General features: G+C 45.4%; 1 protein-coding gene across 1 annotated transcript in view; it reads left to right on the forward strand.

The window, feature by feature from the left end:
• Positions 1–11376, forward strand: part of KCNH5 (potassium voltage-gated channel subfamily H member 5) — a 154157-nt gene extending 142781 nt beyond the window's left edge. Inside the window, exon 11 of the mRNA XM_013183072.3 lies at positions 9384–11376. Coding sequence (XP_013038526.2) covers positions 9384–10331 — 948 coding nt within the window. The 3' untranslated portion in view covers positions 10332–11376. The remainder of the gene's footprint in view (positions 1–9383) is intronic.
• The last annotated feature ends 8664 nt before the right edge of the window (positions 11377–20040 follow it).

Consider the following 20040-nt stretch of genomic DNA (forward strand, 5'->3'; position numbering starts at 1 on the left):
AATCCCAGTCTGGTGCCGTATGTGTCGGGCCATGATGTTCTTGGGAGGTGACAAATGGGACTTGGATCTCTTCCTGCTTCTCTCCTCTTTCTTCTTCAATCCAGACTTGTGAAGTAAAGCAGGATGACTTCAGATCCATATGAAATAGATGGGGCGAACTCTCAACCGCTCTCTTTTTAATATGCATGCTTGTTCACAAATGCAGATCAGCCTAATTGACTGTCAGCATGCACAGATGTCTCTCTGCAAGAGTAGTTGGGTGCCGTGCAAATTGATTGCGAACACAAAATGGAACCAGATTAAAATTTGGCCTACAATATTCAATTTCTAAATCATGGAGCAAGCAGTAGCGAGGGGATGGAAGTTCTGGGCTCTGGGAAATTGCTAATTTGCTGTTTTGGGGCTCTTCTGAAGAGCCTCTCCCTCGCTATGTACCCAGCTTTTTTTTCAGATGAGCAGCTTGGGGAACACAGATCTATATTAAGTAATGATGAAAAGATAAACCTTTTTCTTGCCCATAAAATGTGATTAAATTTGCCTTGAAAGGGCTTTTTCAGCTTCACAGAAATAATTCTTCTTGCCCTGAAATGACATCACTTTGTCATTTGTATTGGAAATACTCACCTCTCTTACAAGTCAATTCAATAATCAGTTAGGAGGAAACTACATGAATGCAGTTTCTCCATAGGAAAATTAAAATGTGCTTGGTAGCAAGCTTTTGCTTTTGCATGCTACCATATCTGTGAAGTCAAGATCAATAGAAATTTGCAGAAGGGTTATTATTTACTGTTTCTTTCAAGCAGCCAGCAGACCAGCCTACAGAAATCTTCTTTTCCTCCAAAATCCAGCATGAAAGACTGTTTAGTGAAACATTCCTATCCCAGAGATTAGCTAATTGCTCAACAGTCAGTCATTTTCACTGCACAGCCAAGGACAGTGATTCCTTTCCCACATGCAGATGGAGCAGTGGTTTAACAAAAAGCAGTTCCTGGGACAGGAGGATTAAGGAGAATTTACTGCAGAGCAATTAAAACCGTTGTTAGAGCAATTTGTTTTTGAGGCTGAATTTCACATCACAGTAAAGCTATCTGTCTGAGGAGTGTATAGAGCAGAACAATAAAGCCATCATTTCAGGCCATCCATTCTGCATCCTCGGTCGGAGTGCAGATTAATAAAGTGAGCTAAGAGGACAGGGAGATTTACAGGAGTAAATTAGGTGAGGCATCCTAAATGCAGTTTACATTTGGAAAGAGATGCTCTGGCTTTGATCTCTGCTTGCTCTCGCTTATTCCAGCTTCTGCTGCCCTGCATTTCTGCCAGGTTTTTCATCGCTGTCAGCCTCAGCAGAGAGTTTCTGACCACGCTTCTTGGTTGCAGAGACTCCGGCCAGCACAGGACACCACGGTCAGAGGCTGTTCTTATGTACAAGCCATACCCAAAAGCTGTTAATTGAAGATGGGTTGGAGCCAGTGCTCCTTGCTGGCTCTTTGCTGGCGTTAGCTGGCCTTGCTGGCTTGGTCTTCCCATTGGGGCTGTCTGCTCAAACCTCCTTGCTTTGCCTTGACCTAGGAGGAGGCATTGCTCCAAAGTCTACCCTGGTGTTAAGAGCCAAAAATGCGTCTTGTGAGCAGTGCTGCCATTGACCTCTCCATTTTGGAAAGGTAGGAAGCCTGCAATGAAATAGGTTTTCAAGGCAGAGAACCAGACCAGAAAGAGGATCCATCCACAGTGCGTTCCAGCAGTTTTTACGTCCTGCCCAAAGGAAGATTTGAATGAACACTGCCTGTTCAGGCTTCTCTGGCGTGATACGAGGCTCGCAGGCCAGACTTTCAGATGAAGGACAAATACAGAAGGCCCATGGTCTTCTATCAGACAGAGCTGCATTTCACGGCTCTGCTAGCCCAGGGGTCTGTTTTCTGTTGAACTACAAACAGAAGGACTCATGGTAGGTTATTTCGTGTGTATTCATTTCTTTCCCTTCTTTCTACAGTTAAACTTTTAAAATATAAGTTCATGTAAAATAAAGGGAAAAAAAATAACATCTTAAAAAGTAACATTCTAAAAAACTTTAATTTCTGAAAAAAAAATATTTAAGAACATTTTACCCTTGAAGTACCAACAGTGTATTGTGTTCTCTGTGACCTGCCTAGGTTTAAAAAACACTTTGCTTTTGGATCTGCCAGCCTGGTCCTCCGTGCAGTCATCGCTCATCCTCCCTCTGCAGCTTTTAAAATAATAGTGCTTATCTGGAAGGACTGGCGGGTGGCTGGGGCTGGGTGGGGAATGCATCCCAGCTGGGAACTGGCAATACCCCAGCATGCTGGAGGGAGTAAAAATAGCATCAGATGAAGGGTATAATGCGCGCGCACACACACAAAAGCTTTAAGGGAAGGCTTTTTGAAAAGCCTGCTCCGAACCCTGACATTTGCGCTGCTAGAGGCAGGGGTTCAGATGCTTCTTACCCAGCATCACGTGGAAGGTGCCTGAATCCAAGTGACTTGGACAAAGCTCCCTTTTTAGACACAGGAGACAAACAGGCATTTCAGGGTACGGTGTGTCTGACCTGTTTTAGCATCGAGCTGCAGGTGAAATGACTCACAGCCTCCAAGTTTTCTTTCCTTAGGCTGTGCGTGGCTGCCAGAGGAGGGATGAGCTCAGTGGCAGACACCGGCTTTGTTAGGTGAACCCTGGTCGGAGGGTCCGTGCTCTGGAAGCTGGGTGCGTTTTGTACTTTGTTCTTAGAAGTAGGAAAATAGCACAGTTGTCTGAGCACAGCATGGATTAGGTTGTCCTATGTCCAAATCCTAGGTCTGACATAAATTCACCTCCCTCGTTAGCATGAGAAAAAACGGCAATTACTGTTCTACAATGCACTCCAAAATGTGAAAATTAATAGTGTTTTTTTTTCTCTTTCAAACATCTTTGCAGAAGTTTGTTTTATGTTGATCAGCCTAGGCATGAATTAAGCATTCATTTGTATTATTTTCAATTGTATTTGTTGCTGTTTTTTTCAACCATTTGTTCCCATAGAAAATGAGGTATATGTGATTGCAGTGTCTGTTATTGGTTGTATCATCAGGAACTTTCAATTCCACTTGCCTGCTTCAGCTAAGCTTGTGATATGGAGGAAATCTCAAGGATAATTAAATTCAAAAAAAAAAAAACCAAAACCCTGTTGCTGGGTAAAGAAGAAGAGATCTAAATTGCTGCTTCCATTAAGGAAAAATCAAGCAGATCTCAGCTGTTCTTGCGGTGTGTTCGGGAGTGGCTGGTCAGTGGGGATCATCTGGCTGTGCTCGCATTCCTGTATGATCTCAGCGTGATCCTGCCAAGTAGGATTGCCCTGTGGGAGGGCACAGGGCTTATTGTGGTGCTTGCATACAGAAAGGGCAAGTGATATACATTTGAAAACATGCTTTACTGTGTTGCACAGCTATCTTGGTTTGGCTGTTAATATACAGAAATAAATGTTTTTGTGTTGGGAACGTAATATAAAATACAAATACGATATTGAAGGAAGGAGTAATATTGTCTTGTAACCACCTTCCATGATTTTACCTTCATTTTTTGAGCTGAGAAACCATCTCAGAAAGAAGGGTGAGGCACCCTGCTCGCTGCCAAGCTTTGGGCTTGTAGTTACCATGTTCTGGAGGACAGGAGGGGGACAGACAGTGAGAAACGGGGAATTCTTCTGAATAATCTCAGGTCAGAGTGGCAATGGAGGACAGCTCTTCTATTTCCAGAAATGAACCTATAGAAAAGAGTGTCACAGCCTACACACCTGGTGAGGACGCTGACCCTTTCTATGGGAATTAGGTGGTTGTGTAGGATGTGGACCAGTTCAAATCCCTCCAGTGGGATCTGAACACTGGTCAAGGAGCTGCTCTGTGGGCCTCAGCCAGCTGCAAGCAAGCCTCGAGCTCTTCAGTGTGGTCAGAAAATGCGCGTATTTCCATAACACAGTCTGTGTTGCTGAAGGCATCTTGGAAAGTTTCCGCTCATTCACGCCACGCGTTCCCTCTCCTGCATTTTCCAGTTCAGCTCTGGAGCTGTGCTGTCAGATGGATTGTTGGCATGGTCCAGGTAACAAACAGCCCTATTTATTTCTTCAAATTTATTAACCTGGATCATTTCACTGATCTGATTTGCAGTGCTGCAGGGGAGGGGCACAGTGAATAGTTGTCTCCAGAGCCACAATATCGAATTAAAGTGCCTTCCAGGATGCTCTTGTGTTAAATAAGAATAAAATCAGAGTGTTCTACATAAATACATAGGGTCGTGAGTAACCAGATGTGAGGACTTCTACAAGACATTAAATACAGACAGGATAGTTACCTCTGGAAGAGATATTTCAGTGGTGACCAGCACCCACCTCATCCTGCCCATTAATGACTGCGGCCCCAACGCAGTCGAATGGTGGGGCTCCCCGTCTTGCTTTACATGGCCATATGTAGCTGTGGGGTGCTGAAATGTGGTGTCTTCTTTCAGTTCCAGTTTCTGGAGCTGAGTCAGGCCATTTCTCACAGGACAAGGTGTCCCCTTGCTGCAGGATTTTGCCCTCCCTTCCCAATCGGGTACCTTTGTAGGATGCCTCAGTCTGGGCACCCAGAGTTTATTAGTCACTGGGAAAATCTTTACATTGATGGCTTTCGTGTGGCTTCCCCTCTCCTTCCCTCAGTGCACACCTGCTGTGTTCATCACCATCGCAATTGTGTGCCCTTTTGTACAGGTTTCCATGAGGAGGAATGCATGTACACCACTAACAGCAGCAGTTGGACCTTTTAGGAATGGGACACAATGATCTGTGCTCAAACATTTGCCACTTTTATGAACTTACTGTAATTCTTCAATATTAATTAATTCATGTACTTTAATTAATTTGTCCTTGGGCTGACTTACTAAGAGGTCTTTGCAAATTGAACAAGGTTGTGGAGGGAGGATTTTTGCATTAGTGGTACAAAAAAGGCAACTGAAGACAGGTGCTTTTCAAAACATCTGAAAAAGCCACAGATTTACCAATTAATTCCACAGTAGGTGGGGATGAGAGGACTTGTGCACATCTCAGCCCTAAGCTGGCTGCACAGCCTCTCATTGCTGCTGCCCACCCCTGCATGTACACAAGTCAGCACCCCACGGGAATGGCTCCAGCGGGAACGTGCCCGTCGCTTCCACTTTCTGACATCTGGTAAGGTGCGTCTTTGGAAGTGATGATGGGCTGGGGTCACCAACACGGCGAGTTACGTCTCAGTGAGGTGTGCAGAGAAGGGAGATTGGGGTTAAGATCAAATCGAGAATCTCAGGACACGGTTGTCTCCTCTCTGCCTGCCTCATAGGTAACTCAACCACTGCAGTTCCCAGGGCCAACCATTAGTTAACTTTTACTTAACCTTTGACAGCTCAATAACTACTGTCATCCCCATTCCCCTCAAATTCCCTCCTCAAATAAATACATTAAAAGAAAGAAAAACAGGAACCTGGTCTCAAGGGACAGGATTTGTGATGCACTGGGGCCTTCTTTCACAATCCCATCCATAAAGGAAATGAAGTCTTACACTGAGTCCCTGTCACATTAATGAATTTAGCCCTTGCCAGGAGACCCGAGTGTGGCTCTTTACTCCTTGAGATGTGCTCTGCTCACAGTTAATTCAGTTTCTCCTGATTAATTCCTGTGGGGTTTGTGTCTGTTCCCAGGATATATGTTTCGACAGGCCTATGTGTAACCTCTCTGAAAAGGGTCAGGGACAACTGAAATAGCTCATCCAATTAAAGATTTGAAAATAAGTCTCACTCAAATCACTGAGAAATGTCAGATTGCAGGAGGTGTTTTTCTGGTCTTATTTATAGAGAAAAATAGCCTCCAATAGTTATTAGACAATTAATACAATTCATAGACAATTAATAGAATTAAGTCTTTGTGTAAACACATTTAATCCTGATTTGGCTTCAGTTAAACCACTGTGGAAGTGGATTAAATCCAACCACAAGAAAACATTCCTAATATGGAAAACTGTAGTGCAGAATAACTATCAGTGCTAGAATTCAGATCCTAGCTTTTTTTTCCCAGTTCTTTGCCTGTGTAAGCAGAACTTTCTTTTCTTTTACTTGTACGTATTCTAATGATATTGATATTGAGTAGTCCTGACTAAGACTGGATTTCTGCTGTGCTAGGCTTGGCATTCCCTTCATTAGGGGTGGACGTCCTGGAATAGGGACAGTCTCCATGGGGCAACGCAGGGGTGAAATGGTTTCCTCCTGGTGACAGTGGTTCAACAAATGGATGAGGACCAAGACGCCGGTCACCAACGTGCTGTAATCTCACACTGTCTGCTGGGACTGTGGAATCACAGAATCACTGGATAGCTTGGGTTGGGACGGACCCTTAAAGATCATCTAGTCCAATACCCCCAGCATGGGCAGGGACATCTTTCCCTAGATCAGGTTGCTCAAAACCCTATCCTACCTGACTGAGCTCTTTCACTGATGGGGCATCCACAGCTTCTCTGGGTGACCTGTTCCAGGCTCTCACCATCCTCAATGTAAAATCTGTCTGCCTTATATCCAGTCCAAACATGGAGGGATACGGTCTGCCTGTTAATGCATTTCAGAGTGAAAAAGCAAATAGCAATCACCTATGGACACATCCAGTTTTCATCGGGAAGCTGGGGGCTGTGAATCCACCAGCCACTGCTGCCTTGAAAATATGACTGCATTGGAAGTACAGCTCCAGCAAGGTCAGTCCTGAGCTCACGAGTCCCAGCTAACCCCAGGATCACCCAGTCCCTGGGCTGCTGCAGAGTTCAGCAGGCTGGCTTCTTCAAAGGGGCTGCTGGTATCGTTCCAGGGTGTAGCAATTGCTATCGCAAGCAGAGAAAGAAGAAAAGATTTACCAAAGAGCTCTGCCAGGCTCCCCCCCTTGGTCCTAGAAGAGGCTGAAGGAGGTGACAGCAGGGTGTCACCTCAGCCACCCGCCCCCATGACACGGATGCATTTAGCTTCCCCGGTGCTGAGGGGCTGCAGCGCTGGGCTGCGGACCCCCGTGCCTCTGGGCTCATCTAATCCAAGTGACATCCAGCTCAGTGGTTCTGGGGTGAGGCTCTGGCACAGAAAAACATAGCAATTTCCTGGCTTTCAGAAGGGCCCATTTCAGGAGTGTGAAGTACAGACTGTGTCAAATTAGCAAAGTCTTGGCTTTTCTTTTGCAGAAGGCAGCAGCAGCAGTCACGGGCAATTATATTCTGTGCAGGGAGATAGCCTCTGGATAGAGACGTTTTGAACAGAGAGGAGGAAAGGGAGAAATGAAAAAACAAGAGTCGGCTGGGGGAAAAGAAAGGGAGATGAGGATAGTTTTCAGTGAAATGCAAGCATTTGGAGAGGAAATTAAAAACCACTGCTGTGGGTTTTGTTGTTATCACTCTGGTCTTTACAAACAGCTGGCAGGGTGGAAGTTATCGAAGTTACCTCGATGCTCTCCTGACCGTGTGTTCACTGGTGTGTGGGACATGGGAGCACGGCCAGGCTGCAGGCAGCTGCCAGCCCTGCAGCATCCCTGGCCGCCTCCAGCCACCTCCAGCTGGGCACGAGCTGGCTGGGGAGAGGAGGTTGCTCAAAGTATGAAACACGGCCATGGCCACAGAGCAGGGAAAAATTGGGTAGAGGATGTTTTCCCCCCCCTAGATGTTTCCAAGGACCCAAGCACGTTGGCCTGGCACAGAGGAGCACTGTAGGATGGGAGACCAGCAGGGGAACCGAGCGTCTTCCCCAGGACACGGCTTGGGGACACAGCCTTGTCATCTGCCAGAGGTGCCACAATGCCCTCCAGGGAGAGGAAGGCACAAACAAAGCAATGCAACCCACCTTCCGAACCTTCATTTAGAAAATGTGGCTTCAACTCAATCTAATTACTTACTTTTTCGAATCAAGGGCAACTTCTCATGCATTTCTTTGCTGTCCCCTGTGGCTTGCCCGAGAGAGTTGCTCCATGAGGGTAGGCACTAATGAAGAGGAGCTGCCAAATGAGTGTACGTGTTGCTGCATCTAGGTCAGAGAGTCAGATGAAAGTATCTTCCATGTTTTCCTGCTTTTTTTTTTTTTAAACTGGGCTTCTAATAAACACGTTAACTTTCCAAATTATTATAAGCAGCTGAATCTATCAGCAGCACACAAGAATATTACTTAGGGCATTTGAAAGCTCTCTAATGAAGCTTTGAAGTCCAGCTCATCCCAAATTCATGCGGAGAAGGAGATGTAGCCACACTCCTCTGCCAGCTTCTGAAGATGTGAGACTTGAAAGCAACTATTTCTTTGCAAATGTGGACAGGTGTGAGAAGCCTCTCTTAAAGAAAATCGATACTGAAATATGGGTACTCAAACGGATACTTCAAAATCCACATCTGACTGTCACAGCGTTTTGTTTGTGTATTGCAGGGGCTTTCTTTTACTTTTGTTACCAACACTGTCCCTACACAGCCCGTATTTGCATCTTATCATGTGCTCCTTTTCAATTTAGTACCATCATCCAGAGACACAGAGAGTTATCCTATCCTGCCTCAGTCCCACATTCAAGAAAATGGAATAAAACGTTTTTTAAAAAAGGACCAAAGATTATTTGGGAGTTACATGCATAAAATCAACAGAAAGGTTTTAATTCTGCGGATCCTTCCACAGCTTGAGGCTCGAATTCCTTTTGCTACAGAGAGATTCTGAAGGGTGAAATAACTGCAGCACCAAATGCCTTCCTCCACATATTAGACATAAAAACTGTTGTGCTGCTGTGTGAAGCCACACGACACGGCACACGGGGAACGTAATTGCACCCTCCAGCCACCTCTACAACAATAAGCAGAGCTAAAATGTAGTGCACGCATTTGGATTTTCCAGCCTCTGGAAGGGTGTGTGCATTGAGTTAAACTTAAAGCCATGCAGTCTTTGCTGAATTGCTGTTTCCTTTTGATCTGTACTAAAGATAGCAAAGGAGCAGCTATGAGTGTAATGGGTAGGTGCGTATCACTGTGTTTGGGTTCTTGCTCGCTTGCTTTCTTCTCTTTGTTCAGTTTCTTTCTTTCTGGCATTGTCGGGGTAATTTTAGTTCTTCAGGGCTATGTCTTCTGCATCAAAAACACAGGTGAAAAACACTTAATCTATACCTTTAAAAAAGCGTGTGTACGTATGTATGTATGTACACCGTTTATGCAGTGGCATATATCAGAGGTTACAATGCTGTGTTCAGTTCCATTTGAATTCACTGTCAGAAACTGTGACAGAGAGGAGGGAGAAATGCCTGATTGCCCTTAGGGACCTTTCTGTTTCCCCATCCTTCAGTAACATTTGCCGTACTGTTGTATTTGATGTCCTGTGATTGACTGTTTTGGACTTATCCCCCTTAGATCATCTTCCGGAAAATCAGCGATGTCAAGAAGGAGGAAGAGGAGCGCCTGCGCCAGAAGAACGAGGTGACGCTGAGCATCCCTGTGGACCACCCCGTGCGGAAACTCTTCCAGAAATTCAAACAGCAAAAGGAGATGCGTAATCAAGGCTCAACCCACATCGACCCGGAAAGGAACCAGCTTCAGGTGGAAAGCCGGAGCATGCAGAACGGGGCCTCCATCACGGGCACCAGTGTGGTCACCGTGTCTCAGATCACCCCCATCCAGACATCCCTGGCTTACGTGAAAACCAGCGAGGCTGTGAAGCAGAACAACAGGGATGCGATGGAGCTCAAGCCCAATGGAAATGGAGACCAAAAATGTCTCAAAGTGAACAGCCCCATGCGGATGAAAAACGGGAACGGGAAAGGGTGGCTTCGGCTGAAGAACACGATGGGGACCCACGAGGAGAAGAAGGAAGACTGGAATAACGTCACAAAGGCTGAGTCGATGGGGCTGCTCTCGGAGGACCCCAAGTGCAACGACGCGGAGAACGGTGTAAATAAAAACCCACTGAGGAAAACAGACTCTTGTGACAGTGGAATAACAAAAAGTGACCTTCGCTTGGATAAAGCTGGTGAGACTCGCAGCCCCCTGGAGCACAGCCCCATTCAGGCTGATGCTAGGCATCCTTTCTACCCTATTCCTGAGCAGGCCTTACAAACCACGCTGCAGGAAGTCAAGCACGAACTCAAAGAAGATATCCAGCTGCTAAGCAGCAGGATGGCTGCCCTTGAGAAGCAGGTGGCAGAAATTTTAAAAATATTGTCTGAAAAGAACGTACCCCAGGTCTCTTCCCCCAAGTCTCATTTATCACCCCAGCGGCCCCCCCAGATACCCTGCCAGGATATTTTTAGCGTTTCAAGGCCTGCATCACCTGAATCAGAAAAAGATGAAATCCACTTTTAGCATATACCTATGTGTATATATGTATACAGTATATATGCAGAGGTGTATATATACCTTTATACATATATATGTGTGTGTATAAGGTAAATATATATACATATATATTTTCACTTGCATCCAATATGACTTGAACACACCAAGGATTTTGATATGTAAATATTTGCATGTCCAGCTGGATTCTGGCCTGCCAAAGAAAACAATTATTAACATAGATATTGCTTGTATAATATGCAGTTGACTGCATGCACACTTTACATTTATTTATAATCTCTATTATGTAATAAAAGAATGACTTTTGTTTAACAAAGGCAATGTACTATTTAAAGAATCAGGGTCTAACCTGCCAATATTGCCATGACAGTTTTGATCTCAGGCTGGGTGAATTGAGCTTTTACTTCCTCACTGTCTTCTGCCGCGTTAGACAGTAGGTTAACATGACGTGGTCGACACGTTCAGACTCCAAGTAGTACTGTTTCCTCGTATCATTCCATTACAATATACTGTATATTTGGTGATAAATTCCCCCACTCCTCTTGAAGGGAGGGCTCAGCTCAGTCGCCAGGGAAGGGCACCGTGTTGGGTGCTGGGGTAGATCACTGGAATTGATTTGTGTGGGTGTTGTGCATGCACAGCCTTTTCTTTCAAGTATCCTCCTGCTCTTTTAACATCGTAAGTAAGACATAGTAGCGATGATTTATGTAACGAAATGAAACAAACAGAACATCTCTCAGCTGCACGCGCTGTGTATTTGGGGGTAATGTCTTTCTCGAAAGCCTCCTTTTTACGGATGACATTTTTACTGAACTGTTAGCGTGACATTATGCAGAATCTCTTTGCAGCACTTAGCAATAGTGTCCGCTTCTGTCAGTATCTTCATTAGGATGTCCCGTTTTTTGTAGAGCTGAGGTTGCTCTCTGGCTGTCCCCCCCATTGCCCCTGGCAGAAAAACTTTGCACGAGATCTGAGCAAGGGAGAGAGCAATTGTGCTTCAGCTCCTCCGGAGCCGTGTGAGCAGATTTGGAAGGCTGAAGTTAAAAGGCTGCAGTTAATCCCCCTCCACTCTTTTCTGAGGCTGTTTATCAGTCTGAAACTACCTTTGAGAAAGAGAAAATTACCAGTCAGGATGTGAAGCTGGTGATGGTGAATTTCCCTTTAGCCTGAGGCATTGGATGGTGATGTTTGGGTGGGAGAGTGTTTTGTGGAGATGAAGTCCTTCCTTGGGCACTGCCTGCTGTTCACACCTTGGACGCGTTGAAGGTTTCAGTGGCTGGGGTGTTGTGATCCGAGTGCCAGCTCCCAGTGCCCACGCCATCAGTTGCTGGGCACATTAAGGCCCTTAGGTCTGTGTCAGGTGCTCTGGCCCTCCTCTTGGCTGGCTCCCATCAGCATCTCCCCCTCCTGAACCACGATCCCACCTCCAGCAGCTGGGCTGGTGTGTTGTCCCTCACGATGGCTCTGCAGGGCTGCAGCAAGACAGGCTTTTGCATGGGCCCCTGATTCTTCTGCTCTTGGAAGCTGAGATTTTGGACACAGCCTGGGTCTGCACTTGAGTGTGGTGGGTTATTCACTTCTCCATTTGCAGCGAGTGAGAATCCAGGCACACGTTTCTCACGGCAGAAATGGCCATTGTGGCTTTAGAGCCGCTGCCGGTACAGCTGGAGGCTGGCACAGCAGAGTTCACTGGCTCCTTCAGAGAAGGATCTCCCCACCACACATCAATGGCCTCTTGCATCAAGGTCCCGTGTCTTCAAAAGTGCCTTGAGTAAAACATACGTGTACAACAAGGCATCGCTATCAATCAGGTAAACAAAAGGCATGTTTTTAATTAGTGGGTATCCTTACCAGACACCAATGCCAGACATTTCATTTCATATTAGGAAGCTAAGCTAAACTAAATAAATTCCTCAGAAACCAAAAAATAAAAATAAAAATCAAACAACAACAAAAACAGCAACATTTGTAGTAGTGGCAATTAGTAACCTGCATCTTAGGGTGATTGTATCTCCTACTGTGAAATCCAATCCCATAAATTCCCAAAAGATCACAAGAAAGCCAAAGAAGTCATTGCTTCTGTTGTGTCTGTTCGTGGAGAGAAGACAGTGATCTTTCCAATTTGCTGTTCCTTTCGGGCCTGTTTCTGCCTCTCTTTCAGTCCCTTTCTTCAGGAAATTACAGACGAAAAAATAAGAATAAAAAGTCACCGAAAGGGACAACTCTTCCCAAAGACGGGCGGTGAGGCTGCCTGCTCATTATAGCTTTCTGCAGCTGCAGTTGCCGCTGTCAAATTAGGCAGCTGTGCTTTGCAGCTGCTCTTCTGACAGGAATACAAATCTGCAAGCGCGCAGCCCTGCTGTGGTCTGCAGGGACAAACTGCAGGACAGCAAAACCTTCGGGGTCCTGCTCTAAACCCTACCCCGGGACTCTGAAAGAGTCAGGGGTTACGGGGTTAAAGAGTCGCAGGGTTGCTGCAGGCTGCTGGAGTATGCACGGACCTTGTGGGTAGAACTTAAGTGCCAAGTTTTGGAAGATTTGACTGTTCTTGCCTGGCTGGGGTCGCTGGCTCAGACAGACACACAGCACCTTACCCCACTGCCCAGTCGATTGCTGAGCCCTGCAGGCTGTCTGGGCTGGAGCTTGGTGAAGTTCCTTGGTGCAGGACTGTGCCGTGAGGTGGTGCTGCAAAAGAGCCAGCAGGGTGGTGGGGTGACTGTTGGACAGCTTTAGCCTTAATGGCATTCCTCTGCCTTTGTCAAGGACTTTTTTTTCTTTCTCCGTGACTGATGTTAATTCTAGATAGAACTGCATGGCATGCAAAGGGATCTCTGTTTAGGTTCACCTTGCCAGTCAGGTGTAACTTTGTGCCACCTTACAACGTGAGAACATGTAACGGGATTCATCTGACCTTGAAAATTATTCAAGTCCAGAACATTTATTGCGGTTCAAGTGCAACTGTACTGGTTAAAATGAGTACTGGCTAAAAGCTATAAATAATGTAAAATAGCAAGTTCATGAAACAAACACAGCGTTTCCAAGCTCTCTGGTCCTGGTGCTGCTTTGACGCTGGTGTTGTCCCTCGCAAGGTCAGTGGGACCAGCTGGGGCCTGGCACCAGGCAGCAGTGGGATCAGTGCGATGGCATCTTGCAAACAAACGCGATAAACTCGCGCTGCAGATGGGCTCCCCCCCCCCCCAATCTGTGTGCTGGGGGTGCAGCTGGAGGCCCAATTTGCACGATCAACTCTGATGGCTACTGCTCTGAAAATTCGGCTTGTACAATTGTGGAGCGCTTTGCCTCCAAAATTTCATTACACGTTGTTTCATGGAGTTGTTACCGGGGCACTTTCAGCTTTCCCCTGTCCTCGTGGCTGTGCATGATGCGATAAAGCGTGCTGCCAGCTGGGGCAATCCTTCTCTGTCCAAGAAGCAGGAGTCCTCGTGGTGCAGTTCAGGCTTGACTGAAAGCAACCACCCACAGCTGTAAGTGTAATAGGGGAACAAATGCGCCTCTTCCAGCTGAGCCAGCACTGGAGCAGCTATGTGCCGCGTGGACGGAGCTCTCGGCTGCATGCTTCCCTTTCCTTTAGGAGCTGCGTGCCAGGGCAGACGTTCCTGCAACACCTGGTAACGCGGCCGTAGCACTTACCTTGTGCGCTGTGTGTTCAAAGCATTTTACCCACACACAAGTGGATTTTATCTTTCTGGACAAGATACAAATAGAAATAAAATGCGTACAGAAAAGTAAACACTTTCCAGAGCAAGCGAACTAGAGTACCTTGAATAGCATTTTTGTGTAATATTACCTATATGAGATAGAACAGCACTTCAGGATAATAGCTGAAAAAAAAAAAAAAAAAACTATTGTAGTGAAGATATAGAAGGGAAATATCCCTCAGTTCTTCCGATTTTGTATTTGTAAGTCCTGTTTTCCATCTTTCTGTCTTTGCCACGGGACAGGGGTTAGAGCAGAGCTGACTTTGGAAGTGACAAACTTAAGCTTTGCCAACTTTTCTTTTCCCTGTTCTGGAGAAGTAGCACAACTGCAGGGACTTGATGCTGCTGGCACTGAAGTTTGGGCTCATTGCTAGCTCCAAATTCAGTCTTCATTTACCAGCATGCGGAAAGCAATCCCGTTACACAGGTGTGAACTGAAGCTTGAATCTGATGAACATATTGGACCTTAAAGTGTATTTTGGATTCCAGGACGATTTTAGAGAACTGGCAGCTGCAGAATTAATGTTGCACTATTTGCAAGCCACGGGCAGTCACTCTGGAAGTAACTGAGACCGCTAAGCAGACATCATCATTTGCACGGGTCAGAAAACAGATACTGTGATCACAAAATAGCTTGGAGGCTTTTGGGGGAAAAGACGTCCTGAACTGAAGGAAAAAAAAAGCCAAAGGTTTCATATGCAATTTGTGAGTGAGGAGGAGGACGTGGGATATATCATGATGACTTGACACTTTTTTACTTGGATTTTGAGCATTTAGAAAACCCAAACCTATCTTTTTGGATGTCAGAACTGGACAGATGATTGTTTGTTAAAATAAATAATTTTTTTTTTTTGTAAGTGAGGTGGCATCAAAGTGATACCCGTTTAAAAAAAAATGCATTCAAATGCCATTTTGCTGCAGAAAAGAGTTTCAACAGATTTTTTATCATTTTTAAGTCTGTATCTAAAGGCTTTCTTCAATTCTTCAATTCTTCCTTTTTTTTTTTTTTTTTTTTTTTTGTAGCAAAAGCTTCTCTGTGAACACATATCTTCAGGTCTATAGGATCTGTAGTGCTTTATAGTCTTGCTGCTGACATACTTGTTAGAGAAGTGGGGTTCCTTTGGAGAAAAACATCTCTTCGTGGTAGCCTGCGCTCCGTGACTCTCCAATCCTGAGCTGCAACCAGAGGTGTGGGCATCAAACAGCGGTAGTTTACATTAGTTCACATTTTTCTTGGCACTTCTGTATCTGCACTGATTTCCTTCAGGAAATTTAAGGACGGAAACAGAAAAGTTGACGCTGTCAGTTTTCCCAGATGGCCCCAGTCCTTCACCTGTGTCTGTGCTGCCAGAGCAGCACGTTCCTGTGGGGCCCACAGGGAAGAAAGGTTTGATCAGGCTGGATTTCCACATCTGAGAACAGTCTTTCTAATTTCCCCCTCCATTTTTTCAAGCAGTTAACAATATCTCTAAATGTTTTCATTGGTTTTAATATGCTATAGTGTATTTCAAGATGAAGTAAATTCTTAAAGCAAATTGCTGGATGGAGACAAGAAATCCACATTACTTTTGGCAGAAAAGCAAGGCATTTTTTTACTGACATCAAGAATATTGTACAAAGATCAGCTTTGTGATACTTAACAAATGACAAACAAAATAAAATCATCCTTACTGAGGGTGCATTTAATCGTACAGAAAATTGACCTTGTGTTTCACTGTGGGACAAGATATCTGCCGATATTGATTTTGAACACTCAAATGATATAACCATTCAAAAAGGGCTTGTCCAGGCTGTAACAAATACATTAAATTAATTTATTATGTTATGTTAATCAACCTTTTGTTGCAAGGCAGGTGGAACCAGGCATCTGGGGCAATATTCTCACAAACTTTTCTATCTATCGTCTATAAAGATAAGTGTATTTCATGATTTTCTGCTTGGAGATGTAAGCATGCTTGGCCCACAGTCTGAGACTATTGGTGTACACCAACTTTGTATCTGGCTGTCCTCCATGAATATGTCAATTAGCCATAATTACAAGCCCTATAAAAAGGACTTTGTATTAGGTTGGGTTCAGCCACCCCAGTGACATGACAGTATGTTATCAAGTCAGAGCAGATTCAATTCAGACCAAGCAATGTCAGACTACGTATTTCTGCCTGCCTGCGAAGGATGTGTACACACATCTTGCGTGTATATGCCTGCTCGTTTGGAATGGGGACTCAGAGCTGGCCCGTTTAAGACAGGTGTTTCAGGCAGATGGGATAAATTGTGCTCCGGAGGTGTCAGTCTCTCATCATTTACTGTAGACTAACGACTTTAGATTAGACACTTGATTTGTAGACTGCTGGAGGGTAAGTGAAGTGAATCCAACCCACAACTCAAGCCTGATCCTGCTTGTATAAAAAGGTTCCCTGAAAAAGTACAGCTTACCGTCTTTCCAGCACAAGAGCACTTTCTACAGATGTGACCATCACAGGGAAGGTTGAAATTTCTCAGCATGCAGCCCCGAAACAAAGTGTGCTTAAGACAGCTCCCTAAGGACACTCAGATGCTCGGTTCTCAGCCTGTGATGACCATTTTTTTAACTTCTTACCCCAATACCATGTCATGGTAGTCCAGGGTCCCCAGCTTCCACAGGTATATGGCAATCATGATGTCTTGCACAATGGCAAGGCACGGACAGGAATCGCCCATCACCTTCTGGACAGTGAAAGGCTGCCACCTATTTGGGATGTCTGGCCCCTGCGGGACACCAAGGATGTCAAGAGTCTCATAGCTGAGCTGTGTCATGCTGTGGAAAGACGCCAAGGCTTGGCAATGTCCAACGAAGGGAAAAAATGTGGTGGAGATCTTCCAAAGTTTTAGCAGAGAGCTTCCAAGGTGGAGAATGACCAGGCATCAGGTGATTGCCCAGACTGCAGCAGAGCCCTGGCTCTGAGCTGGGCAGCGGGAGGGGAGAAGAAAGGACATAAAGAATGAGGGTCCAAAACTGGTAGCAATATTCTGCTGAAGTCAGTGTTTACTAGTCTCTATATAGTGGCCATTCGTGCTATGCAATTTGTTTAAATGTGGATATAGAGAGAGATGTCCATAGGGGAAAGTAGAGGATTCAGTGGAGGCTTGCCAGAGCCCTGCTGGAAGGGGGCATACGTTGTCTGGACTGTGCAGCATCACAGTGAATGGACCTGTCCTTGACGTTGGCCTTGCTTTGAGCAGGGGCTTGGACCAAAGGATTGCCAACAGGTCCCTTCTGAGCTGTGGTGTTGTATCGTTTGGTGCTTCTGGAGGTTTTAATCGCACAAATAGGAGGTGAAGGTTGAAGGTTCTTAGCTATGTCTCATTATTTTCCGGTTTTCGATTTAAATAGCATACTGAGGAATGTGTTAACAGTTTTCAGGATAAAGAATGTTTCTGAGAGCTGATAATTATCAAGCAGACACCAGAGAAATTTGGCATAGTCTAAAACTATGGCAGATAAATGAATTAAGCCCTTCACTGGCATCAGCTAACATCCACACTTGGTGCCAAAGGCTGAGAAAGATGTCTCGGTGACCATGCAGTTTCTGGAAGCGGTGGGCTAATATAGGCACATCAGCAACACCCACTCCCTCTTCCAGCCTCTTCCCCAGCCCACAGAAAGGTGATTACAGTGTCTGACAATGCCATAAAAATCAATAGCATTTGAGCTGGTTTTCAGCATTGCACTGGCAGGGATGCACATCCAAGGTTATAGCGAACGTGTGAAGGGCAGTGGCGGGGGGGGTTTCTCCTAAGCAGCTGGATCTGGGGGTTATTCTTACCCCCCCAGGTTCAGTCTGCTCCTCTCACTGTCGGTGTGTGGACACCTTTGCCCAAACAGGCTGGGTTTGTCCATAGGGTCTGAGTGAATCTTTGGGCCCATGCATATCCCTGCAGGCTGCTCCAGCCCCACTCCCAGACTCATCCCCTGTTTTCCGAGGGTAATATTACAGCCACATTCCAAGGCTTACACCTGGCCCTGTTAGATTTAACTGGAAAACTTTTTTTTTTGACTCTAACCTCCTGCATGTCCATGATGGCTCACAGGGTTACTCAAAAACTCCTTTCCAAATGGCGGCTTAGCAGCAATTCCCCAAATAAATCAGGAACACCAGGGCAAACCTTCTACCCATCTCAGTGCGTTATTTTATTAAAGAAACTTTTTTTTTTTTGGATGTATATATTTTTGGCTCTTCTGTACTATCTTGAATATTGTAGTGTCCCATAAGGATAGCAAGGACTAGATCATTTGTGTTTTTTATTGAGTCCTTTTAATGATAAGGGGAACTCCAATGAGACATTAGCTGCACAGTCAATCCAGCACCTGCCACGTGTGACCATTTTCTGTTTTCCTCATCCGATTACACCTATGGTGAAGTTCAGCACCAGTGGCACTTTGAACTGATGCCCCATAGCTCTAGTAAGAGTCCTCTTCATTTCCCCCAGCAGACCCAAGGACTCCGCTCAACATTTCCATGTGTGTTACGCCAGGACACTCAGGCCCTTTCCTGTCCTGGGCTTGGTTTCAGAGGAATTTCCTGAGTTGTTGCACCTCATCTCTCTACCATCATTTGGTTTTCCTAGAGAAAAAAAAATATATTTTGTGCTGGCGTCCAGCTCCTCCAGCTGGTGGGGCAGGAGAGGAGCAGTGGTTCCATACCCTCTGCTTTTGGGATGATATCTGGGAATCCAGCAGCATTTCGAGGCTGCTGTCAGGACCATTACTCCAGGGTCACAGTTCAGTTTGTAAATTGGGTGTATTACCCAAGCTCTCATGGAAAGTGTGTTTGTTTTTGTGTTGTGGTGTGTTTTTTTTCTAAAGCAAAACAAAATTTGTGCTCTGCTTTTAACTAGTCCTCTGGTGTCCCTGCAGGATTAATTACTGCTGCCTTCACTTGTATCATCAAATGTTGTTTGGACACAGCTTCTTTTTGCTTTTTTCTTTTCTTTTCTCTTTTTTTTTTTTTTTTTTTGGTATAATTAGGAGTCCTGGCATTAAAACAAGCTCTGTTTGGTGGTACTTAAAAATTACAGAGATGAAACCTCACCTAAATGGGTAGCTTACACCTGTCCTTTGAACACCAAAAACAGCACCGCATGTTCAAATCTCATGGCTTTGGGATCACCAGCATGTCAGTGTTTGAAATGCCGTAAATGTGTGAATGTCCTCCTGAAACCAAGAGCAAAAGTGTATTTTTGTTCTTTGTGGTTCTTCCATGATGTGGCTCTTAGGAAAGGACTGTGAGTGCAAGGATGCGATGGCTCCTTCCAGCTCTTGCTACTGCCAGTTGATGCTCTATAGGTTCCCAGCCTTGTTTTCTGACTTAAGAGAAGGGCCGAGTGCCACCGACTGCATAATTCCATCAAGTGGTAAATTCAATTTATCGAGTGGGAGAGGCAGCAGCTCGCAATAAGGCAGGATTTGGGTTTTAAAAATCTGCCTTGTGGGAATTGGGCAAGCTACCAGAAAGACAATAAAAGATTTATCTGGCAACGCATGCCAAAGGAACGCTAAACATGCGAGCGGGAGAATTTATTGATACCAATGAAAAAGCTCATTAGCGTTAAAGTGCAGAGCAACTCTGTAAATGTACCTTTCAACTGTCCCAATAATATCCCTGTGCTCAGAGGAGGGGGGCTGAGGCTTTGTTGCTGTGCAGTGCAGAATCGGCTAATCAGCTTTCCCAGAAAATTTCGCACACAGAACGACTCCCCAAATGGAGTAGCTAGCCCTGTTTCACTAGCGTAGACAAGTTCCACAAATAACCTCAACCTACTTCCCCTGCCGCTAGTCTGACAGTGATTCAGAGCTGTTCCTGCAGATGGTACCGTGGTGTTTCTCGTAGGCAGGTTTGTTCCCTTCCTCGCTTGTCACTGGTGGTCGGTTATTTGTTCTTCAAGAAATCTGGGGCCCCATAAGGGAAGTGGGAGCCAACAGGAAACCTGCAGCTCGCAGGGGTGCAGTGGAGATGAGGATT

Source organism: Anser cygnoides, chromosome 5 (genome assembly GCF_040182565.1).
Source record: "Anser cygnoides isolate HZ-2024a breed goose chromosome 5, Taihu_goose_T2T_genome, whole genome shotgun sequence".
NCBI lineage: Eukaryota > Metazoa > Chordata > Aves > Anseriformes > Anatidae > Anser > Anser cygnoides.